The 27,841-nt window shown below is 35.1% G+C and overlaps 1 protein-coding gene across 4 annotated transcripts; it reads right to left on the bottom strand.

Moving 5' to 3' along the window:
- Window positions 1-91: 91 nt before the first annotated feature.
- On the bottom strand, window positions 92-27,349 carry LOC144448674 (nucleosome assembly protein 1-like 1). 4 transcript variants are annotated; one of them, XR_013482116.1, is made up of 15 exons: window positions 27,304-27,349; window positions 16,287-16,327; window positions 15,391-15,524; window positions 14,453-14,552; window positions 13,308-13,449; window positions 12,377-12,478; window positions 10,786-10,861; window positions 9,707-9,852; window positions 8,383-8,522; window positions 7,216-7,381; window positions 6,863-6,982; window positions 6,026-6,073; window positions 3,433-3,495; window positions 2,012-2,521; window positions 92-1,978 (listed from the first exon to the last, which is right to left on the bottom strand). XR_013482116.1 is itself a non-coding variant. In XM_078138953.1 (14 exons), exons 2-14 carry the CDS (start codon window positions 16,304-16,306, stop codon window positions 2,486-2,488), a joined length of 1,293 nt encoding a protein of 430 aa, XP_077995079.1. In that variant the 5' UTR covers window positions 16,307-16,327; window positions 27,304-27,349; the 3' UTR covers window positions 92-2,485. The 4 variants fall into 4 exon arrangements, 3 of the variants coding, with proteins under 3 accessions (XP_077995079.1, XP_077995081.1, XP_077995080.1); XM_078138953.1 differs by having other exon boundaries at window positions 92-2,521; XM_078138955.1 differs by having other exon boundaries at window positions 92-2,521; window positions 6,050-6,073.
- Window positions 27,350-27,841: the final 492 nt, after the last annotated feature.

Here is a 27,841-nt window from a genome sequence, read left to right as displayed (position 1 = left end):
TCATGCAAAAATGAGAATGAAAGATATTTTTTTGTTGCTGGTGATAATGAATGTTTCTGTGTGGTGCAAATAAAGCAGCCTATAATCAATATTAGATTCTGCACTACGTGCTTTATTGAATTACTCCACTTACACTATATCAAGGTATCAGAAAAAGAAATTCATATCATCAAGCAAAACTGAACCTTCAGGGTGGCCATCCTGTATGTTTTGTTCATTTTCAAAGATTTAGACATAATCTTTTACAATTTTGGATATTTAAGAATCACAATTCAATTGTGTGTGATTCAATTTAACAGTAAAACAATGAAGGTAATAAAACTCTCTGCAGCAATCACGATAACGCATGATGTTGTTCTTGGTTTTACTGTAAAAGGCTGATTGACAGAACAGAAAGTATACCGCAGCAGGTAATAACTAACAAATGTAAGAGAATAAAGTGCAACTATTTGGAGTTTATATTTCCTGATTAACATGTCACTGGAAATATCTGAATTAAATTTCAAGAACTGATAAAAAACATATACATAACTAACATTTCACATGTATTGAAAAAACATGTCATGCATAGAGTCTATGCTCACTGAGGTGCCAAGGGGCAGTAATGTATGCAAGTACAATGAATGATATGCAGAAATATTCATCAGGTATGTAAATGAGCAGTGTTGATATGCAAACTAAGTACTTTGCATATCAGTCACCAGTGTAACTATTTCTGTGCCACGATGATACAAATTACATTTTTTAATGAAACCTTTTGATTCATTTATTTTAAAAAAACTTTAAAGCTCTGAAAGTCAGGTTTTCATAGTATTACAACTTTACATGATAAGCCAACTTGAGTTAATGTTTGTCTTTTTGAGACTTACACTATCGAAACAATGACTGCCTCAGTACAGGTCATACACTTGGGTTAAAAGGTTGACTCAAAGTTTCCTTTGTTGTAGTGCCCTTTTCTGTTTATTGTACAAAGTAAAAAATTCACAAAAATATTATAAATTATCCCCAAAACACATAAATAGAACGCAAAGATAAAACCTCTTAGTATATGTAGAGATAGATCAAATAGGCAGATTACAATAAACATGGCAGTGCTAGACTTAAGTTTTTATTTTAAGAACAAATGAGGCTCAATTACTGTAGCAGAGTTTTATTTAGTCAGCTGAGAAATAGAGGGGAAGTTTTTATACAAGTTATTTCATTAAGCTGCAAGTTTGTTGAGATACGAATAACATGAACCATAACCATTACTTCATTCACGACAGGAATACATAAAACACACTGACTTTAATTACTTGTTCATATACATTTAGAAGCACACATGTTCTGCAGTTGCTGATTAGATGCAAAGTTTGAACTATGCATTGACATTACTGGGTGCATTAAATGCACAGTATGGATGTCCATCAGTGATGATCATGTGTGCAAAGCATGAAGTATACTGATGTCCGTTAGTGGATGATCACATGCACAAAGTATGCAATAAGAATGTCCATCAGTTGATTATCACATGCACAAGGCATGCAATATGGATGTTCACGAGTGGATGATCAAATGCACAAAGCATGCAGTATAGATGTTCATGAGTGGATAATCACATGCACAAAGCATGCAGAATGAATAGTCATGAGTGGATAATAACATGCACAAAACATGTATTGTGATGTTAATAAGTGGATGATCATATACACAAAGCATGCAGTATGGATGTTCATGAGTGGATGATCACATGCACAAACTATTCACTACTACATAATTGATAGGATGATGACTACATGTGGTAATCATATCAACTAGATACTATTCTTACAAGTGTGGCACCCCCTCTAACAATAATTATAAATCTATGGATCCTGTGTCTACCATAAGTAGAATTCAGCCATACACACACTTCTCATCATAAAAAGAGAATTCGAAAGGAAACTTGGGATATGAAAATGCAAAAATTACTCACATACATTTCTTAAGTATTCTATAACTTTAAGAGCCATAAAATTGACCTTATAATAACTTGTATTTTATGCTAGATGGACTAACACACAAAACAAAGAAACAACCACAGCAAAACTATGAGTAACATTTCATAGAAAAACCATCATAACAACTCATTTATCAATGTAAAATAAACCTGAGTCAGAACTTCAACAGCCAAATAATATAGACGTGACTCCCCCTTTAAGGTTCAAAGTTGCTTGATGACTTACATAAACTGATGACATTATACATGTAAGTAGTCTGTAAATGGTGACATTACTGGAGAAATGTAATGGCACACACACACACAAAGTCTCAATATTCACAGTATTCAAATGATTATGTCTGTTGTGAGAGTTTGTTTAAAATTCCTAGTTTCTATGGAAACTACAAAGGCTACACAGTTACGGGTAACCAACAACATTTCTTTTATACATGTATGGATGACCGTGTGAAAAATGAAATGTAAATCTTGGGGTAAGAAAAAAAGCGACAAAAAAACTGACTATCTTCACTGCTGCTTGCATTCTGCGGGTTTTTGACCATCCTGGTGAGGAAAAAAAAGGACATTTACATTAACATTCTGTATTCATCAGGTTTTCTGAGAATTCTACACCATAAAGCATGCTCAGGATCAGACGTGACCTTTTACCCCCAGTATCATCAATGTGACCTTTAACCCCATCCATCCATACAGAAACATGGCATCATAATTTCCACCTGATCATAATTTTTGCCACTTTTCACACTGTAGCATAAACCATTGGCCAGCACTCTACCATGGAACCAAAACGTTAGACCCAGAAAAACGCAAATTAACTACACTCGTCATATGCCTAACTCAAAAAGATGAAAAAAAAAAAAAAAAAAAAAAAAAAACGGAACACAAAGATATTATTACTGACTACATCATCATACAAACATCCTCTTGTCAATGGTTTAGAAATAGCTATCTTCAAACTTGTAACTATAATGAATCTGAAAATAGACATGGGGAGGAGTTTTCAGAGATAGACAGAGCCAGAGACAGAGACAGCCAACCCAGAGAAAGATACAGAGATGGACAAAGACAGACAGAGAGTCTACAACACAGAGAGTATATGGGAGAGAAAGAGACACGTTAATAGAAACTGAGACAGACATGCACAGGGATGGGCAAAGAGATTAAAAGACAGACACAGACTAAGAGAGAGCGAGACAGACTGACAAGAGTACAAGGTGATGAGAGAAAGACAAAGATGGATGAATGGCAGCAGAGGAAATGTTGTTCATATATAATATACCATCCCACGCATCCATGTGAACAGTGTTGGTTGTCAACCAGACATATTTAGTGCCTTGTGTACTTCAACATTACCTTACATTTGTTAACACTATCACATCAATAACCTACAACAATTTTGATCATCTATGTATATACAAATAGGTTGCTATGGTAATAGCATCCCTTCTACTTACTTTACTTGGGTCATACTCGGGATCATTTTCATCTTCCTCATCACCTTCCTCACCTTCTGCATCCTGTAAAAAATTACGCAAGAAAGTGATAGTACAATTTTCAGAATTAGCCACATTTTTGAAATTGTATATATACCATCTATTCTTAATTAATTTTTACCAATGAGACAGTTTAATAGTCTCCTTCCCTCCAATTGGCTGATAAAATCCTTAGCCAATCTCATGTACTCTTCTATCATTTATGGCTACCATCAATTGGATAGTATCCTTGCCTCTGATTGGCTGATGAATTCCCCCATCCAATCACATGTACTCTTACATCATTTACGGCTACCATCAACTTCCTCTGATTGACTGAATTCCTTAACCAATCACATATATTCTTTAAATATTTGTAGCTATCATCAATTTGTTAGTATTCTTCCCTCTGATTGGTTAATGAATTCCTTAACCAATCACATACACTCTTTCATTTATGGCTATCATCAATTTGTTAGTATTCTTCCCTCTGATTGGTTAATGAATTCCTTAACCAATCACATACACTCTTTCATTTATGGCTATCATCAATTTGTTGGTATCCTTCCCTCCGATTGTCTGATGAATTCCTTGACCAATCACATATATTCTTTCATTTATTTATGGCTATCGTTCTTTCATTTATTGATGGCTATCGTTAAAGTTGTCACGAAAATTCTCACATTAAACATGAAGAGAAGATGACATGCAAATGCTAGTTCATCACATGCACCAGAGGTCAATGGATGTCTGTGGGTATTAATGTCACAATGTTGGCTGGATAAATATTGGTATTTTATATAAGTTGGTCATTTTCTTATGACCAATAGCTTGTCAAACTACTGTATGTATGCACATAGTAAACAATTTTCACTTATTTTTTGTTATAACTGAGACATAATTGCCTTGATTTTTTTTCAGATATTTGTTCATAGATCAATATCTATCAAATATCTTTAAAGGGAACACCACTGCAGGAAAATGAGATATTTTCATAATAGGATGAGTTCTGGAGTCATTTTATGATTTTACATAATCTACGTTGTACATTATATGAGATTTATTTATTGCATACCTGCATGCAAACGAGGATGTGATAGTTCAATTCACATGAAGTCACGGTGTAGGATTTTTATGGAAATTTTCCGTTTCAGATAAACATATGTAATAACAACCCTATGCCATGTGAGTTCCAGTGTAGGTACTCAGGGGTATTTGCATTCGTACTTGCAGTGTTTTCTGCTGCACTTTCAAGAGCGTAGCAGAGAACAATGCAAGCACTCGTGCAAATCCCCCCCCCCCCATGTGAGTACGCCACACTTGCACTCATGCGTCATAGGGTTCTGTCATAGTACTTGACATATGCCATACCATGGTATGGTTTGCTAAAATGTTTTTTTTACATTTATGAGGACTCTCTTAACACTTCCAATGTGACAGCAATACTGACAGACACCAATTCTATATTATAGAACTAGTACCTACACATGTATGACAACAATAATATTAATAATAATGTGATTACTGGGGTAGTGTTGACATAGGATGCTATCTGTGAACCAACTTACCATTTATACATGTACTCGGATCATGCATCTGTATTTTTTTAAAACATCTTTCTCTCTAGATTTGATTTATGAAATTTTCATGTTTAAAGTGCCAGAAACACAAACACAAGTTCATTTTCAAGATGACAATGACTCAATATATGTGTAAGGCCTATAATTTTTAGCCCCTACGACCAAATTTTAGGCTACAATCCCACAAACAGGAAACAGAGTAAGTATTAAGATATGATTTTCATGTTACAAAGCTTTGAGTATAAGTGATTTCACTGTGGATTTGGAGAAATATTTTCCATCATCTTGAAAGTTAGTTTTAATGATCCACTCCAGATAACATTTTCATCACAGGCAACTCTACATTAGTGATTATGACACTCAAGTCAAAGTGATCTACTTGATATTTTAAGGCTTAATTTTTTTTTCAATGTGAACATATATTTATTTATTTTATGGAAGTGACTCTACTCACATCTATGAAATCATAGTTTGGGGGAGTTCTCATCAAATTTCAACATGGGCCTTAAAAAAAATTGTTTGGTTTCGGTTACCCAACCCGACCTAATTTTTCACTGCCAACCCTAAATTTTTTTAAAACATATTTGAGAAAAAATAAAATAAAATAAAATTGTGAAGTGTCGCAAGAAATAGTGGATGGGGAAACTGACGACAACTTAAAAAGACAATATAAAAGTGTTCTTCCAATCTGTAATGGCAGTACATCTGACGAGACTATACAGAAAACATAACTACCTGAACTAGACACTTACACATGGAAAAAAAAATCCCCCCAAAAACCTACCTACCCCACCTACATGTATTCTAAAATTGAACGTAATCTGAATCACACAATTTATTTTTGTCAGGCCTTACAGGTAAGTTTCATTGATTTATCATTTGATAATCTCATATTTCACAGACTGCATGATACAAGTACATGTGACAGTAGTAGGTGCTTAGCATGCAATGCTAGACATTGACAACTGCATACAACTACTTGGTTAGTTTTTTACCCCAGCCTTTCTGTTCACAATTACCTCTTCCTCGCCTTCTTCTTCATACTGTGAACAAAGACAGACATGATTGTGTCAAAATACTATGAAAACAGTTGTCAGGTTTCATGACAAAATAGCAAATGGGTTTTAAATTCACACAACAAAATACTCATTGACTACCAAACCACGGTGGATCTGCTTAATTTTGAATATGTTAATTCTCTTTCTCCCTAAGGGGTATTTGTTTGTATACAAATTGTACAAGTTGGGAGAAAGAGGATTCCGGAATTGCAAAAACAATGGTGATGCCCAAAAAACTATACTTTTCGACCATTCACCAAATTATTGAACTTGTTGCTTTTGACAGAAGACGACAAAGTCTACAAGTTTACTCAACAGTTCCCAATTAAATTATGTGCAGTATGTAGGAATTTTTGTCCGGTTTATCAAGTCTGGCACAGATACCGTACATACATGTGATACAGAATTCATCTCCATTGTATCATAAATCGAAGAGAACTATAGACATTCTAATTGTATTGGTGATATATTACATTATCCGATCAATATAGCGCACTATACATATTTGATGATGTAGCATAAACTTGTACATGGCTCTATCACATTGATAGAGGGCAGTATGCACATTTGAGATGTACTGATAATACAGCATTAACTTGTAGAGCATCACTCTATCACATTGATATACCGCAGTATAGATATTTGAGATGTGCTGGTAATATAGCATTAACTTGCACAGCATCACTCTATTACGTTGATAGAGGGCAGTAGAGCATCATGCTATCACACTGATAGAGGGCAGTATACATATTAGAGCTGAAGCATGCCACCAACCTCATCATCATCTTCAATAGCTTCACCGGTGAAATAAAGGACGGCCTTGGGGATAACTCTCTCTCTGAAGAAATGACCTATTTCAAAGTCAGCTGCTAACAATACCTCTGTCTCTTCATCCTATTGTCATGGAAACAGAATAATTATAAATACCAAGTTCATATTGGAATATGTTGACATTTGGCAATTATATGTACACATTTGTTAGCATATTATAAATCCCTTTTGAGACTTTGTAAGAATATTATTACTGCTGCAGATATTATTCTAGGCAGGCTCAAGACATCTCCAAATCATGCAAACTCAACATCATTCTTAATAATTTATTTTTGTCCAGAAAAACTTGTACTCACCATTTCTGCATCATCTGGAACTTGTGGAGGATTAAAGAAGTTAAAGAAGGAATCATTTTGTACAGTTTTGGTCACTGTTCTTGTGGTACCTCGGCCTTTATGTTTCTGTTTTTTCTTTATTACTTTCACTGTAACATTCTTTCCTTTCTTCCAATCTATTGTACATCTGTAGAAAAAACCCCAGAATTTATACTTATTACAAGTGATTACTACCGTTACTGTGAGAGAAACAGTTTCTATACTTACATCATGCACGAGCCAGGTTTACCAAAAAATATGGAATATATTCTCTGGTCATTCTATGTCACAACGTCTGTCTACGTCATTGGTTCTGCTCAAAATTGCCATTACTTTCCCTCATTTTTTTTTTCATTTTACTGCCGACGGGATAATTATATTATTTCCAAATATTTTTCTTCATTCAATACTCATGACCTAAGGGTTGTCACTACTTGTTTAGCGACTCATACTGACAAGGCCCCCCTCCCTACTGAGACTATAATTAAACCAATGTCCATTCAATAGCTTATCACTGTTGTATCGACATATTGCGACAATAGTTTTAGTTTACGTTTATCATAGCAAATAAGGCTTTATTACCATATAGTAATATTTACCAGTGATTTACAATTATGTCAGTGTATGAGAAACAGATAATTTATACTTCTTACATTATGTACCAGTGATTATGTGCATTGTTGAAAGAGAAACAGAAATTTTACCCATTACATATGTACCTATGATTTACACTGAGCATGTGTGCGTTTTGTGCATTCCAAATCAGTGGAGAATATATTGTTCATGGTTCCAAGAATCAATAGGGCAGTACACAATATAGTTACTGTGGAACGGTAAATTGGAAACGAATGTGACATTTTGATCCTTCTACTACGGACTTTGGTCACGCAATGATTTAATTATTCAGTGTGAATGATTCTCATTGAACAGGTGGAAATCAAGTTATCACAAAATCAGCCGCATCTTTATGACACTTGCTGTTTCAGATAAACACATGTAACAATGTTTATCAGCCTGAATTTGGGAGTGTTTCAACCTGCTACAGGCCAATATGCAATAGAATGGCTATATGTGGGGGCTATTAACAATGTATTTGCATACTTACCCTGCTATATGTGGGGACTATTAGAGGTGTATTTGCATACTTACCCTGTACAACTAATTATTTCAGGTCCTTCAAAACTAAATGGATCTGTTTCATCTGGTTCTGCTCTCATTGTGTATTGTTTGGTTAAGACTTTGTTAGTGAAGTACTCATTAGCAGAGAAGATGTACTCAAGAGTAAATCCCTGCAAAGGAAAAGAAAAAAGTTATTTATAAAATGACAATTGGGGCGCTGTTACTCAAGACTTTGTCAGTGAAATACTCATTAGCAGAGAAGATGTACTCAAGAGTAAATCCCCGCAAAGAATTTTTTTTTATAAAATAAATATTGGGGGCGCTGTTACTTAAAACCTTGTTAGAGAAATAATCGTTATATTAGCAGAGATGTACTCAAGAGTAAATCCCTAAAAAAAAATTTAAAAAAATAAATAAAAAATTGTGTGTGTAATGTATGTTGGGGGTACTGCAACTCAAATCTTTGTTGATGAAATATTCTCAGGAAAGAAAGTGCACTCAAAGGTAAACCCCTGCAAAAACAAAAGATATTCATGTATGGAACATTGGTGGTGCTGTAACATCTGCCCTTTGTTTCTCATACAATAGCACCAGAATACAGATAATGTTATACAAGTTCACTGCTCACACCGAAGTAGCACTAAACACCCAACAAGGTTGTGTTATTGACTGGAATGGTTAATACCTGCACCAGCTTGATTATACACAAGGCTAGCTCAGTGCTAACACCAGATTAGCACTAACACCTCACCAGCATGAGCATATGGGTTAATGCCTGCACCAGTCATATGCTAACACACAGCTAGCTAAATGCTGGCAGTCACATCACAACAGCATATGCTAGCCACTGGAAGTGTTAATGCCTGCACCAATTCAATGTTAAAACAAGCTAGTTCAGATATAATATGAGGCTGGCACTAACACCTCCCAAGCACGTTACAACATATAGTAGAAGGGTTAATAACTACACCCATGTCACCATCATGATAACACCGTCTAGCACACAGAGAGGGAATTTTGTAGGGTGTAAGAGTTAACATACTACACTTACCATTGTCTAGCTCAGTGCTTACACCAAACTACCACTAACACCTCACCATGATGTGCATGTGGGTTAATGTCTGCACCAGTCATATGCTAACACACGGCTAGCTCAGTGTTAATGCCTTCACCAGCCAAATGTTAACAACAGGCTAGTTCAGAGATAATACGAGGCTGGCACTAACACCTCCCACACATGTTACACCACAGAAGGGTTAATAACCATATCACCATCATGATAACACTGGCAAGCAAAGTTTTTTTTGTTTTTTTTTGAGATTTACTGTAATGTGCAAGAGTTTATTACACTTACCATTGTCTGGCCTGGTTCTGAGAATTTGACTTGTATGTCATCTAAATGTCTAAGAATTGATTCATCATGTTCTTGGACCATTTCACTTAACATATCAACATTCTTGAAAATTGTGAGCCAGAATTCAGGGACACCACTGGGATTCTCTGTTGTCCAAAACACATCACATCTCAATAATGGTTCAATATCAGAAACTGAAGATATTGAACAATTTATCTTGCTTTCAAAGATTTCATTGTTCATTGTTATTTAGATATTATTCCCCAATATTTTCTTCATTCAGCCAAGGAAAATATGAGTGACCTAAGGGGCCTTGTCACTACGAGTCGCTAGACAAGAAGTGACAAAGCCCTAGGTCCAAAGTATTTTTCAGAAATAATTTGTTGGGGAATAATATATTATACCTCCTCAAACATAATTTATGCAAAATCAGGAAAAATAATAGCAATTTTGAGTGTTTTCATATAAACACAGGTTCTCATGACATACATGTAGAACGACCAGGATATATAATCCCTATTTTCTGTTCAAAGACAATAACTTGGTTTGAGTATGGTATATTGAAAGTTAACACTGTTAAAGCAGGTATTGGTTGATCCTTGCAATATATGTACATTCATTTTGTCAAGACACTGAGTGAAATCTAACCATGTTCCTGCTTATTTTCAGAATGTTTTCGACAATAATTTTTGTAAAAGGATGAAGAAACTGCAAGAACACCTGATTATTACTAATACATTCAGGTCTCTGCAATGTTTCTTAAAGGCCAAAGTTTTAATTCCAGGCTCTCATATTAGTGTTAGCACAACCAGTGGAGCCACAAGGATTACATATGCTAATTTATTTGTTCTGAACAATGTTTCAGTTCTCCCAAACAACCATCTTTTATGTATAATTTTTTTTAATTCTAATCTGAACTGGATCTAAATTTAAGAAACTAAATTACTATTTCCTCTACAATTGCTGATGTATGAAGGGAGTGTTCAACATTTTTCCCACAAATTTCTTACAATTCTTAATACAAATTGATTCTTAAAATAATGTGTTTATAAAAGATTGTCACAGCATTGTATACTCACCTTCTTCTTTATCATCTTCTTTTTCTTTGTCCTCAATAGCTGCCTTCTTTTTCAGTTCATCCTGAGAAAAACGAGTCTTCGTTGAAGAAAAAGTTTCAAACTGAACACTTTGGAATCAAATTGACTTGTTGATTGATGGCAAACAAATGGATTTATAGTAATAGATAGTTCTCATTACATAACCAAGCGTTCTAATTACTTATAAGTAACATTTCACCTGTTCAAATCAGAAGGCTTTGTCAAACTATCCATTCGCTGGTTGTTTTTTCTGCTGAGTAGTGTAGTAGCAAATACAGTTTGACAAAACTGTTAACCTGAACAGGTAAAATATACTTGTAAGTAATTACAACCCTTGGATCTAATTACTACTATAATTTACCGATGTGGCGACACTATTTAACGATCAAATGAATCATGATTTTAAAGGTTTGTTGGAATGAGATCGATTTGTTGATGGCAAATAAATGGATTAATAGTGTAAATGAATGATACACGATATAACTAGTTTCATGGGGTGGGGGGATACATGAAATGGCTTTAACAATAATGAGTTTTATAATGCATCTGTTCTCCCAGGAGTTCCAGGTGCTCAATGTTACTACCCCTTGCATGGTTCTATAAGTTATAACAGCCCTATAACTTCCTGAACTCCCGAGAGAGCATACAGTCCATTGTAGCCTCTATAAGTGCATAGGATTAAAGTATTCACATTGCAAGCCTACCCAACCAATTCCCCAGTTATACAGCTGGGTTGACTGAGCCACAATCCTGGTTCAAATTCTGCCCAAGGACATCAGCCATTCAGAAACAAACGACAGCAGCAAGGTTCACACCTGCTATCTACAGATTTGAAGCTGGAAATTCTAACAATTCAGCCATAATGATGGCTTCTCTTGTAGATGCAGATACAAGAGACAGCTGTAACAACTGATGTGGCACAGTTTTGCTACAATTTGATGTTAATGTAATCAAGGTGATACAAAATTAAAATATTCATAACTAAATAAATGATTATTTTTCAGTCATCCTGTTCTGGCTCAATTCTACTCCAATTTAGTATTCACTCTTGATTGTGTAACTGAATCATTTAAATGCAATCTTCAAATTAATCACTACAGAGTGTTATTTCTTTTACAATTTTATCCCTTTTTTGCCATTAAATTTTGCAATTTTTATTTCCAGTTTTGTCATGTACCTACCTTTTTAACCATGTAAAGAGCACCAAGAGAGTGTAGTGTGATTATCAAAAAAATCAAATATCTATTTATTAAATACATGTCATTTTCAATTAGAGAAATATTGGAGTTACAGTTAAAACTGTATGAGGATATTTATTTGATAAATAGCTTACAAGTTTACACTTTTTAAGAGTAATTTTTAGTTACTCACAGCGAGAGGATATTTACTTGATAAATATCTCGCAAGTTTAGATAAGTTTTTAGTTACTCACAGCAAAAGGATATTTACTTGATAAATAGCTCGCAAGTTTAGATATTGTTTTTACTTACTCAGAGCAAGCAGTTTAGAGTAGTGTTTTTGTTACTCACAGTGAGCAGTTTAGAGTTACAATTTCTAGTTTTTTGTTACTCACAGCGAGAAGTTCTTTTTCTTCATCTTCATCTTCTTCATCACTACTTGGCCACTCACAGTCAGAGTCTGTTGGTTCTATTGCACCTGTTATAATCTCTTTCCTCTGTGAAAAAAAATAAATATTACCATTAGCTTTGAACACTCCAAATGTTCAATGTCGCTGTGTGTCATTCCTCTCAATGTTATAACCTCAAGGAAGATAATCTGGATATGATCAGGTTGAACTGAACGTAAGACTATATACATTTGGAGCCAACCTCCTGCCAAATTCATAAACCAATGGAAAGTATTTTCGTTAAGAGCTGTTTCTAACTCTTCAACTATTTTGATAAGTTGTGTATAAGAATTGACTTAAGAGTAACAACACCGCTTGAGGGAAAGTATCATCTTTGTGATGCTTTCATCAAATCCTACTCTAGTAATAAAGCCATGCAATATTGGGCCCCTAAATCTTCATTAACTCATTTATGCGATACATTGTATCTTCATTTGGTGAGTACTGATAGTGTATTACTGTGTATCTTTATTTAGAGATACACTGTATTACAATTTAGTGATACAATATATTACATTGTATCTTTATCAAAGTGATGTTTTCACAATCTTGATTTATTGAATAGTAATAATTGTATTACAATGTGTCTATATTGACAAGTCATGTATACATGAAATATTGTATCTCATTTTTCATATAGTATTTGTTTTGTCATGTGACAATGAATTTATTGATTTGTGATAATGTACCTCTGTGTATTCTAGTGAAATGGTTTGATCAAGAGTTCCATGTATTACAAACAACAATGTATCCACATTGTGCAAACCTTGTCATAGAGTCCCTGATAGAAACAATGTATCCAAATGTATGCAAACCTTGTCATAGAGTCCCTGATTGAAACAATGTATCCAAATTATGTATCCAAATGTATGCAAACCTTGTCATAGAGTCCCTGATAGAGGGCCACATATTTGCATTCCAATTCATGGACTTCTTCATAGAATTTAGCTTCTGTCTTAGCATACTTCACTTGGAGATTCTTCAATGCCTTGATGCGTCTCTTCACCACCTTTGGTAAACTACAAAATACAAAATATGAATAATTTCAAACAAATTGCATGCTTAAATATTTGGAGACTATAATCATGTATCATTCAGAAGCAATGTTCTTCATCCCAACAATTAAATCAAGGACGAATCGCTTCTGTAACAGTTTTTACCTCATGACTGCATGCACACGGAACAAAGCGTGTTTTAATTTATTTTGCCATTTACTTACAGTAGACCACAATATGTCAGTCTTTAAATTCATGTTTACCATTACATTTTATGTCACTTTATTCAACTCTATTTGTGTGGTTTTTTTAAAACTTATCTTTTAACTGAGAAACTATATCAATTTCCATTGTAAACTTTTGGGTTTATATGTAGCAATAAGTTAGTTATTATTATAGTCAAGGAAAATGAGTGACTTGAGGGGCCTTGTCACTATGAGTCAAAGACTAGAAACAGTTAATTAAAGTATTTTCTAGATGAATAAAGGAAATTATTGGGGAATAACATAATTATACCTGTGCAAGTTAAATTCATGAAAAATTGAGATGAGTAATAATTATTTTGAACGTTTTGACTCATATTTCGAGAAGTACAGAATGTACGACATACAAAAATGTACATGTGCATTGTCGTGATGTACACTAACCAGTGAATAAATACCATATTTTTTGTTTGATCAAGTACAATTTTGCATGTGGTATAATGTGACTTGTTCTCAGCTTAATTTGTCAGGCTACAACTTTTGGTTGTCATGACAACAGGCTGTGGTGTTACTAATCCCATTTTCACTGCTTAGGAACAATTTTTCCCCATAAACATTTCAAAAGGGTATAATTTTTTGCTTTTTAAAATCTGTTTTCACCACTGATTATGATCAAAACTTACTGATTCAAAAATAACAAGCGAATGTATAGTAACTACGTACCCACTCTTTTTACAGATATTTAAAATTAGTGTATGCAAAATCAAAGTATCTCTGTGCGAACCAAATCCAGAAAAGTGTGCAAAATTGTAAGAAATTCGTACCTGTCAACATAACCACTGCCTTTGCCAACCAAACCATCTAGTCTATCTTGTAATGCTGCCAAGACTTGTGGACTCTGCAGTACTTGAGATGTGATATCACCTAGTTAACAAACAAACAAACATGAAATATGGTCATATCCAGGGGTCTGTCTGAGTCATGCTCCTACGCATCAGTGATACACACCGCTGCCTTCAATGGCGGCCACTTTTGCCATTACACAAAATTTACATGATACATCACACATTTGCTACTTTTTTTAAATGTATAGTCAACATAAAACATCCATGGTGTTAATAATAAATTTATTTATAAAATAGATTGGCTCAATTCTGAAATAAATTACATTAAATTATAATTATGTACAATTCTGCCAAAAGCTACTGCAGCGTAGATATACAAAGTTAATAGTTGGTATGCCAACCAGGGACCAGTGTTCCTTTACATATCTTCCAAAAAATTATTCTATTGATATAGACATTTTGCAGAACAGAAATATTATTCATATTTGTATTGTTTATGAACTAATCTGCCCTTATGTATCATTAGCATTTTATGGTTTTACGACAACATCCAATATGCATTGCTACCACGCTTGCCAGAATTGGCACCGTCAACTTACCAACTTTTGGGGCATCGCTACCACTCTTGCCAGAATTGGCACCTTCAACTTACCAACTTTTGGGGCATCGCTACCACTCTTGCCAGAATTGGCACCTTCAACTTACCAACTTTTGGGGCATCGCTACCACTCTTGCCAGAATTGGCACCTTCAACTTACCAACTTTTGGGGTATCGCTACCACTCTTGCCAGAATTGGCACCTTCAACTTACCAACTTTTGGAGCATCACTACCACTCTTACTAGAATTGGCACCTTCAACTTACCAACTTTTGGGGCATCGCTACCACTCTTGCCAGAATTGGCACCGTCAACTTACCAACTTTTGGGGCATCGCTACCACTCTTGCCAGAATTGGCATCACCACCACCCTCTTCTACATCTAACTCCTCCACTGACTCGTCTTCATTCTTGTTTCCCATTTCAATATCAACAGCAGTTTCCATAGCTTTGCTAAAATATCAAGGAGAAAAGAGTGTCAACAGCAGTTTTCATATATAGTTTTGCTAAAATATCGAGTATCAACTTCAGTTTCCATATACATGTAGCTTTGCTAAAACATTTGAAACTAGCGAGTGAAAAGCTGACTTGTCAAAACAATGTTTCAGTTTAGTCGTACAATCATGTTTTACACCACAAGAGATTATACAGTTGCTCAATAAATGGCATTTTCAAGGATTTCTTTAAGTAAACATTTTCCAAGATTTATTCATAATTCCAGTCATACAATATTTATAAGGTATGCAATTCAATATACATGTAATTCTACCATGTTTACACAATTGTATCAGGATAACCTGTAACTATGACTTCAATTAACTAACTTCAATTCTTCTACCTTTAAGTTAAATCTAGTAAACTGCATGTACATGTATCCAGCTAGTTTTCTATCGATTTCCACTGGTCTAACAAACTACAACACCACCTTATAAATTTGGTAGTCTGAAATATGATGTGTAGTAGTCAATGTGGCCTGGATTACTGCTAATTTGGTAGTCTAGATACAATGTTTAGTAGTCTATGTGTCCTGGACTACTGCTAATTTGATAGTCTAGATACAATGTTTAGTAGTCTATGTGTCCTGGATTACTGAGTCTACAAATGTATGTGGCCTGGACTACTGCTAATTCGGTAATCTACATGTAGATATGATATCCACTCAGTGCACAGAACACTCACTAATGTACAATGTAATATAAAAGTTTGTAGACTTACGTTTCAGGGTTTTCTGCCATGATTTATGGTAAAATTGGTCTCTGCAAGACAAACATACAAACAATAGGATCAACACACCTTTGTTTTCCTGATACAATACAAGACAAACAGTAGTAAAGAAAGCAAACTTTGAGTTGTCATAAAATGAGCTTCCTGACCTACACTCGTCTTCTGACAATTCTATCAGTCTTATTTTCATACAATTTGAGGGCTGCAAAGAGGTGACAACTTTAATATGTACCTGATATCTGATTGGACAAGGTGACTAAAAAATATATTATGTATTATACATGTATATATTTTGAAGGTAAATTTTTAACACTTAGAATCCACAGCACCATCTAATATTTCTTGCTTGACTATTATGAAGCCAACCTTAGCTGGTTGACCTTGACCATGTCATCTAAATATACAATGTATGTACTGAGGAAAATAACCAATGATTCAGTATTCAAACCTAAACTTAGATTTCACATATAGCCTAGCATCACGATCTTTTGGGCTATTCTCCTTATAAAAGGGATTGAAGCAGTGTGCCCTCTAAGCCAATTTGATGTGCCACTGATGCACACAATTTCTAGTGACATACCAAAATTTGGTGTTCCCTTATCTCTTACTATGTGGTGAGTATGCCCTTTAAGCCAATTCGATGTGCCACTGATGCACACAATTTCTAGTGACATACCAAAATTTTGTGTTCCCTTATCTCTTACTATGTGGTGAGTGTGCCCTCTAAGCCAATTTGACGTGCCGTGCCACTGATGCACACAATTTCTAGTGACGGACCAAAATTTGGTGCTCCCTTATCTCTTACTATGTGGTGAGTGTGCCCTCTAAGCCAATTTGATGTGCCACTGATGCACACAATTTCTAGTGACATACCAAAATTTGGTGTTCCCCGATCTCTTACTATGTGGTGACTTGCAAGCAGTGTGTGAACTTAAGGGAAAATGACTACTGGTCATAAGGACCGACATGTAGCAAATACTGCTGGTCCTTAAGGAAAACTGCTGGTCCATACTCAATGCAGTTCACGTTCACGGCCTATATTTATATACCCTCCATTTACAGATTAAATGATTTTGAACTTTAATATGATACAACATATCTTTAGATATACTAAAGTAAAAGAGAGTACAACGAATTGTTCACTATCCACTATTATTTCATTAAATTTCCACTCACAGAGTCAACAAATAACTTGGAAGTAAATTTTGATTCACATTTTGATTCACATATCCAAAGTCAGATTCATCGTCTGTACATGTGGCAACAGCTGATGTAGCTTTTCAACTCTTAGCGAATGTAGACCCACAACTTCATCATGGCAGAAAGTTTTGTCGCATAACTATCCCTCTTGAAAACTGTGTATTCACTTTATTTCAATTTCCATCCACAAAAGTGACACGGAGTGGTTTCGTCTTCCTTCAAATGTGTACTGAAGCCCCCCCCCCCCATAAAGCCCTACCCGTATACCATACAGTGGTGTATTGAGTATCGTCTCTGACTCGACTGTTTGTGACTTGAACGAGATGATGTCGAGAGTAAAATAGGTAACACAAGATCAGATTCATGTAGGTGAAATTGGATATATCTTTGAATAAATGTTATTATTTACTCCAAATTTCAGTCGGTCTTAAGGACCGATACGTTGTTGTAATTCTGAAAAACTGTCGGTCCGAACGGAAATCTGTTGGTCTAGGGCCGAAGGACCGGCGTTAATTTCGCACGCTGCTTGCAAGAAATCCTAGTTTATCTCATTTTGACTCACGACACAAAATTTGGCTATCATTAGAGGGCATACACAGTCATACTGTTGAGGGTACTCAGACAGAGGTACAGTACTGCGATCACCTTTCGACTTTATTCAGCACCCTCCTGAAGCATAGATCTGAGGTCTTACTACAAGATTATTTTTCATGTCGTGATCACTTTACCCTCTTAGATACTGGACATGTTGAGAGTATGATTGAAAGTGCTCTCCTTAAGTAATCAGCTGTTCCTATCCACATGTACACACACAGATTCATTAACATTCATATCACATTGTATCAAATGAGGACACTACTGACATCTTCTGGAACAGCCGGTAAATTTAAAATCCAGTACAAATTTGCACTCATTTTCTGGCGGACACCATATTCCAGTAAAACACTGAATTTATTTTCCTTTAAATGTGTTAAACAGACACAGTCTGGCTAATCAAGCAAAGGGTCTAAGCTACACTATGTTTACTAACTTCATTTGACACTAAATGTATTTTATATTCTAGATCCGACAGTGGTATTTCCCTAAAGATTTACTTAATGTGGACCTCATTTCCATTAATTTACTGTTATAGCATTTTTCACATTTGTAGGCATTTAAAATTGCAGATCACCTGAGCTCTGACATAACTCTTAGAGGCAGAAATTAGGTAAAAACCAATGAGGTATCATTCCCAAATTAAGACTGATTATGTATAGGAATTATCAGTGTTACATTATATGCCTTCTCAGTGGAAGAATATAGGGAGTGTCTGGGCACCTCTGGTAACATCAGCTATAATACAATACAACCCTGAGGCTGAAAAAAAAACGTGTATCGGAATAATTGAGATAAACCACCTTGAAATGAAAATAATACAATCATCTACACAATCGTCTAGTTGAATCCTGATGGATTAAAATATTAATTACTTAATATGAATAAGATGACAGATATCACAACTAGATACAAGTACACTTCCATTCTATAAATTACATTTTTTTTAGATTTAGTTTTTGTTGTTGTTTATATGTACAAATTCCAAAAATGTCTTTTTTTATGTTAACCATTCATAACTACTGAGGGTCATACATGTAGTTCTTAGCAAAACCATTACTTAAATCAAAATTATCAAATTATAATTTAAGTATTTGAGAGGCACAAAATTGAGCATAGCCTAGAAAACCACAACCTGGAATATCAATTCAGTGATCCAAAAATACTTCTTTTTTTTTTAGTTGAGGGTATATCTACAAAATGCTTTCAATAAAATCTAACTCTCTTTCTCTGTGAATACAATGTACAATGAAGTATCAAACATGTTTCTCTGCAGATAACACTATCCTCTCTACTGTACATATACATACATTTTAGTACAGTTTTCTGTAGATAAAACCTAACTGTGTTTTCTGTAGACGTGTTTTCTGCAGATAAAATCTAACCGTGTCTTCGGCAGACAAAATCTAACTGTGTCTTCTGCAGACAAAATCTGTGTTTTGTGCAGATAAAATCGAACTGGGTTCGCTGTAGATAAAAAATAACTGGGTTTTCTGTGAAAATACAAGTACGTGTATATTACAAGGTTATCTGTCAATACTCTCTTACTACATGTTTTCATATGGTCTCTATGTTATTGGTTTCTTCTCATCAGGGATGTACAGCCATTACAGATTAGAAGAACAGTTTTATATTGTCTTTTTAAGTTGACATCAGTTTCCGCATCAGCTATTTCTCGCGAGACTTCACAATTTTCATGATTACATTTTAGGTCTTACCAGGGTTCATTATCAGTATATTTATCAAGAGTGGAAAGCAGATCAAATCAGTTCCCCAGTAATTTTACCAATGTTCCCTACCACTGTTTTTGTCAAGTGTGATATGTACATGTAGGTAGAAATCTACCTGAGTTCTATATGTACTTTACGAGGGATCCATATATAATAAAATATATATTGTATCGTATCGTATCGTATCGTATCGTATCGTATTGTATCGTATCATATAATATAATATAATATCATATCATATCATACAAAACAATGGTGTAATATACAGACTTTCCCATTCTGTTATCAGGGTTTCAAAAGTGTAGAAAAAAAAACTGTGTACATTTACAAATACTAACAGTGTAAATACTGGAATATACAATGTACAGCAACAGTAGCAATTATGATAAGTGTGCAATTAGTTAATGAGTGCAAAGATTCTTGTTTGGTAAATACTATAGTTATTATTTAGGTGCTAATTGGAAACACACTATGTCAATTAACAGCACCAAAAGTCAATTTACATGTATATATTGTTAAGTCCAGTATGCCTGCTAAAGATAGACAGAACATTTCATTGTGTGAAAATTATAAAAAATTGGATTTTCTTGTGCATCTCCACAATCATAGGGGATCACCAAATTTGATTGATCACAGGAAATTGAGTATTTGCTTATCTCAATCACATTAGTTCTAGCAAGTACAACATTTTGATTTATTATTTTCATAGCGTAACTATGTTTTTGCTATAGTTGGGGGAAACCCACAACAGGAAGGGGCATACTTTGTACACTACATGAACATGATTACTTTTAAGAACCAAGGAACCCAGGTAGATTTTACCTTCTATCGACCCTTAATTAATGAAAACACTAGGGTACCTTACTACAATGACTAGAGAACAGGTAGATTTTACAAGGCAGTGTTTTATTTAAGGGCGGTAAGTAGGTAAAATCTACCGGGGTTCCCACATCATTTTACCGGGGTTCCCCACCTAAACTATGATACATTGCAAGGGAAGCACTACCAGTTTTACCTCTTTCCCCCTTTCTGTTACCAGGGTTCCCAAACCTTAGCAAAAACACTGCAAGGTATACATACATGTATCTGTTGCCACCCTGAACAAATAAAACTGGTATGCGAGTGTCACTGGTAAAATGACTTGGGAACTCAGGCAGTGTGTGAACTTAAGGGAAAATGACTACTGGTCATAAGGACCGACATGTAGCAAATACTGCTGGTCCTTAAGGAAAACTGCTGGTCCATACTCAATGCAGTTCATGTTCACGACCTATATTTATATACCCTCCATTTACAGATTAAATGATTTTGAACTTTAATGTGATACAACATATCTTTAGATATACTAAAGTAAAAGAGAGTACAACGAATTGTTCACTATCCACTATTATTTCATAAAATTTCCACTCACAGAGTCAACAAATAACTTGGAAGTAAATTTTGATTCACTACCAAGTAATATTTGACTCTATGAGTCTGAGTACAGATTTTCATTTGTAACTATGAATCCAGAAACTATGAATATTCATTCTCGCATAATCTGTTCCTGGTCTGAGACTGAATGTATTCATTACACCATAGAAATACATATCCATAGATTGTAGATAATATGGGTGAATGAATCATTAAATATGCATTATCTGCAATCTCTAAGAGATCACAGTCCTCTCCTGCCTCTCTGTACGATTCACTAAATTCTGAATCACATATCCAAAGTCATATTCATCGTCTGTGGCAACAGCTGATGTAGCTTTCCAACTCTTAGCGAAAGTAGACCCACAACTTCATCGTGGCAGAAAGTTTTGTCGCATAACTATCCCTCTTGAAAACTGTGTATTCACTTTATTTCAATTTCCATCCACAAAAGTGACACGGAGCGGTTTCGTCTTCCTTCAAATATATACTGAAGCCCCCCCCCTCCCATAAAGCCCTACCCGTATACCATACAGTGGTGTATTGAGTATCGTCTCTGACTCTAACTGTTTGTGTAAGAAATCTGACCATGATGAAGAGAAGTATGGCTAAACATGTCTTACAATGCAATTTTTTTTTGACGTGGGAGCGTGATATGGTAACTGTACTATTGTGTCATCAACTATATGTACCCGTGTTTGGCATGATGCAGTAATTTTCCAGATAAAACAATGGCAACAAAAATGCAACATTTCTAAGTTTATACGTTGATTACAACATGACAGGACATACATTATCATATGAATCAAATTCAAAGCAATCAGACTACGCATTTTTTTTATTGTTTTACAAAAGAAAACTATCGTACTGAAGATATTTTACGAAGTGTACCTGCCTTATTTATTAGTTAAAACGCCATTTTCAGAGTAATTTATATGTTTTCCGTCAGTTTGTTTTGATCATGGCCACACACATGGGGAACTCCGGTAAATTGATCGGGAAACCCGCTAACATTTAAACATTTACCAGCTTTAATACCAGCCTTTAAAAAACAGTGTCTGTTTAAATTCGTCTTCTTCTTCGGAAGCTCATTGCTGCCTTCTAAATATCGCCACATACTTTGTAAATACAACGTGGAACTGTCTCAAACACGTTAAAAGTTTCATACACTTAGAACAGTAAACTTTACAACAATTACTATATCATGGTGGGAAAAGACGCATGTGCTGAATGCGTAAAATGGGTCTGGATGTCTAAGACGTTCTGATTAGTCAAGACACAAATAATTGGAGAAATTCGGTCAATTATGTGTTTGCTAACATAATTTCATAAAGTAAATGCTGTATGCTACGTCATATGTAGACATGATATCAACATTGACAACAACACGTAGCGAGCTAGCTCTGTGTCTTGACTTGAACGAGATTATGTCGAGAGTAAAATAGGTAACACAAGATCAGATTCATGTAGGTGAAATTGGATATATCTTTGAATAAATGTTATTATTTACTCCAAATTTCAGTCGGTCATAAGGACCGATACGTTGTTGTAATTCTGAAAAACTGTCGGTCCGAACGGAAATCTGTTGGTCTCGGGCCGAAGGACCGGCGTTAATTTCGCACGCTGAACTCAGGTACATGTACAATGTAGCTTTAACCTCCATACATGTACACAAATGTACATGTATCTATCACCCTTTAAGGCCAATTTCACATTAGGGTTAAAATTTAGGGGTGAAAAACAGTAGTTTACTAGTAGAGCTACAAAAAAGATGGTATAGAGCAAAGGAATGATCCTATGTAATCTTTATTGTGCTACTGGTAAGATAACACTAATGTGAGAACCTGGGATTGAAACCTGGGCCTTTAGCAAAAACTGGAGTAGGAACCCCAGTAAAATGGTTTTGGAAAACTGGAGTAGGAACCCTAGTAAAATGGTTTTGGAATAAGTACATGTAAATTTTACCTGCTTGACAAAAACTCTAGTAGAAGGAAAATGCAACAGGGGAACCGATGGCGATATTTCCTACTTACAAACACTCCTACATTACTAAATTATTTGAAATTTGAACTACTCACATGTATATAAAGGAATGCTTTACTACTATTGTACACTTATACTGAGATTTCTACTTTATGTTGGCTTTTACATTTACTGTCATCTACCAGCAGGGGTGCCCTTTATGAAGTCAGTCTCTACACAGAGGGGTCTTATTCACTGGAACAATTTTGACAAATTTAATCTCCGGCAACATCCAATAACTGTTGACTTTCCTAGCAATATCATTTTGATATTATCAGAACCAATTTCAAAGATAATTTTTTATTCAAATCCCATTATACACATTGCTCAAAAAGGCAAGGTTGTGCATATAACATAGTTAAGGGAAAGCACATTTTCATGTTTACAGAACATTACTTGAAATACCCCAACTCTTCTAATTCATAGCACAATTCTCGTCATAAAATAGTGTCTTTCCACTCTGGTTTATGTTACAGATTTACAACGCTATATTATAAAAATCTATGCTGCAGAAAAAACATCAATACAATCTACAATTTTTTTTTTTACTTTTAAACCACTTAAATAAATGTGTTCTTCTTTATCATAATTCTGGGGCAATGATTTAGGAATACTGTCATGATTAGCAGTAATCAATTTCACATCAATTTTCAAGACTTCCCATTTTTCTTCACGTGACCAATGAGTATTTGTATGGTTTCTTAATTATGGTGCATTACTACTGTGATGTCACAAGATGTAATCAAAGAATAAAATGCATTTATTTTATAAGCAAGCATTTATGTTTCTGGTACATTGTACATCTATCCCTAATCCTGTCACAGCCATTATCTTTTAGGAGACTTGACCAGAAGAGGGATACACATTTGCCTGATCTCGAAAAATGAAGACCAACTAAGTCTACAGAAGGAAATTACAATGAAAGTCAACCTTTCGGCTCAACTAGTTGCCAAAATATTTTATCAGATAGTTACAACAATTTTACTGTTTGTACATAGTGAGAGTGTAACTGATACCAGCATCTTGTTTAAGATAAGACAGGGAGTCTTATTAACTGAAACTATGCAATATCCCTGTAAAACCTCTATTTTGTGTTAAAAAATGAAAGTGCCAATGTGTCATGTACATGATTGTATGTAGTATACAATTTGTAGAAAAATGTTTCAAATAAATGAATTCGTTCTTCGACAGCAACAAACATGTTTCGATGATATGGCCAACCCTCAACTCTAGTCAAGGAGTTTTATGTACACTGTAGTACATTTTGTATTTGTAGGACGTTGTCTCAAAAACAGTCAGCTGTACTGTATAAACTGTTATCATTAACACTCCTACTGTGATCAGACAGTAAAACTGCTACTGAATGTCTGCCAAAATAACAACTATAAGGCAATACTATGGAGCAGGTAGGTTGATTTTAAATGTATTTTCTGCCCTGGAAGGTCAGAGATAGTCTGTAAGGTATGTCATGACGGGGCGCCCTCAAGCATCGGCTAACCCCTCCCACGTGAGAGGAGGCCAGTGAGGGCAGAATGTCACGACGTATTTTACAGTCTACATGTAGGTCAGAGAGTGAGCTCAGTGTCTGTGATTCTGTCATACCAAATATTTCATTCCCATACTTGTCCAGCTGTCATATTGACCTCTACAAACGTCACATGGTATGATATAATTGATCCAGTAACAAGGTTACTAAGGCTGAGGAGCCATGGTAACAAAAAGAGGGAAAGGGGTAAAAGTGGCATAGTTTCTCATAGTCTATCGTGATTTGTTTGGGAGCCCTGGTACAGTGACCAAGGAACTCTGGTACCTTTTACTTACTTACTGTTCTTGAATAGCAAAGAAACTAATAAACATAGGCAGTGATGTTCTTCATATGTTTGGGAGTCACCATGGTATCTTACCAGCCTCAAGGTTCCTTGCCAAACTGGACATACAAGGCATGGAAACTATACACAATCTGTCAGACTTCACTTTCTATTACTTGGGCTCCAAACAAAAATTATGATTAAAGAATGGAAAGATACGAGTTTCGCCAGATTTTCCCACACACATTTCCTTGTCAAAATTATAGAACAAGATTCAATGTGGAAAGCTACTAACGCCCACCTCTCTCACCAGGGTCCCTTGTCAAAATTATACAAATTCCAAAGTATGGGAAAACTGTCCAAATTTTGCCAGATTCCCCATTTGTAATCAGGTTTTCCACCAATATATTGGTACAAGGCATTACTGCAGAAAGCTATGTTTTGCCTGATTTACCCACTTTCCAGCTTTTCTTAAACCTTAACAACGTTGACTGACTGAGAGCTTAATAACACTGGCATAATGAATCCAGAGAGTTGGCTAGACCACTTTGGTTTGACAGGGGGGTCCAACCCTATCCTGAACCCTTCAGTTTGATAGCACCTGTACCTTTATATGCTGGTAAATGAAAACTCACAAAGACTTATTAAAGAGAATTTTGCCATCACCATATACTCGTGCAAAATAATTGTATCTAATTATTCCTTCAAACAAAAACCTCATGCTTGATGGACGTAATATTCTGTAAATACACATGAAGCAAAGTTTACTACATCTGTACTACACCAATATTTGTATCAATTAGTTGTAAGTTAAATGGCTTTAAACAAATCCAAACTCCCTAGCTTGAGTGATAATGTCTACCTTTGAACAGCATTGTGCTACTAATTACAGAAAATGAATTTCATCCTAACAGCATTTCAATTAATAGCACTGTAATAAATGATCAACTCTGCAAATATTTCCAGACAGCATAGATCATTACAACCAATAGCTATCTGAACACTGTCAATATCAAATTACAATGAATACCTCCACAGCGTAACCATGGAAACAAGACTATTAGATACATATCACCTCTTAATTTAGTTGGCCTCCTTAGCACTCTTTATTTGATACTGCAAATAATTGTATCAATGTTGACACAGCAATGGCAACTGTAAATATACTAAGGACCTATATAGCCCATGAAACAATATAGGGTATAATTTTACAATCCAATTTTAAAACGTACCAACAGTGAAGTCCCAAAATTGTTACATTCTCCATATTCCTATCTCCTTATATGGAGTGACCACAAGTGACCTAATATCATATATATTTTTTTCATGACACATTTGTTCACTGGTGGACCTGAAAGATGATTCAACCTTGGCTATAGTATAGGATTGCATAAGACGCATCCCATGTGTGGTGGTACTGGTATCAATCACATACAGTTGTGGAGCTTAATAACGCAATTATCACTTAATACAGATATGCAAATAGTTGTATTTTTGCATCGTTTTGATTTATATGAAATGCATGGAAGATTTAGAATTATAATCGCGACGAGAATAGTAAACCACTGCGTGTTTGGCCGAAATTATACTAGCATTGAATTTTAACACGCCGCTCACGTTCTGTGTTTGGACCCTCCGATATATTGACACAGTCATCAATAAGTGCACAGTACACGTGTGGGTATATCATGTCGTATGAAAAAAATATGAACCTTATTAAATTTGTGAAGGTTTTTACATTACCAAGAACAGAACTTGATATGTTGTTTGTAATGTTCATACACACATACGATCTGGGGATATACAATGAATGGGTTCTCTTGAAACGCCGAAAAGGCGCCACTCAAGACAAGACAAACCGGAGGTCATCTCCCGACAGTATGTTCAATACATTTATGATCGATATCTTGTTATATTTTGTTAGATAATTCTGATAAATATTAAGGCAACAGATTGGATTCAAACTGAACACAGACGATGACTTTCATTTTTTTCTGTGGACACCGCAATCTTGATTTTCTCACAAACCACGGACTTGTAGGCAAATGACACATGCAGTAATATGGCTGCCATTATTATTTCAGATCGCAAAAATAAGGGAATGTCATACGTTCACACGTGAGTTCTGAAGTCTTGTGATACATAACAACAGTTTCTACTGCATGTGTAGTTTTGGTTCTCATCAAATCAGCCAATAAATTGGACAAACATACATGATATGTATTTATATATGCCTCTTACCTGCAAGACAGCCAGCCACACGAGGATACCGTCAAGCAATATGGCGGGACAAACTACGATGAACGTGAATGGTCAATAAAGAGAGTCAAAGGTCATAGTTATCCAATCATTTACCGATTTACTCAAAGATGGTGGCGGGAAACAGCCTGTGGTTTGCGCCTGTCAAACTCTTCGTTGGATTTGTATTTTATCGAAATTGTTTTACTCATCATCAAAAGAAATAGAAAGAAAGGTAGTGAAATAAAAGATATGAACGGATATGAAACTTTCAATTTGCTAGGATCTCGGGCTATGAATTTCAAAACGTTCATGCATGTTGCAATACATCTTAGGACTCGGAATGCATGAACATTTCAAACTTTTTTTTCAGATCGAAAACAACTCAAACCCACAAACGAACGCTACAATTATTGCTAATGCAGCTACATAGTATGCATGATTCCACGCCTGAATTAATTCCACATTTTTCTCGATGATATTAGTCACTTTTAGGGGTAAATAGTTTGATTGGGAAGGGGGGTGGAGAGGATTTGTGTCC

The sequence above is a fragment of the Glandiceps talaboti genome, chromosome 17, assembly GCF_964340395.1.
Source record: "Glandiceps talaboti chromosome 17, keGlaTala1.1, whole genome shotgun sequence".
NCBI lineage: Eukaryota > Metazoa > Hemichordata > Enteropneusta > Spengelidae > Glandiceps > Glandiceps talaboti.
Note: the sequence above shows the minus strand (reverse complement) of the source record. Positions and strands in the feature narration are given on the sequence as shown.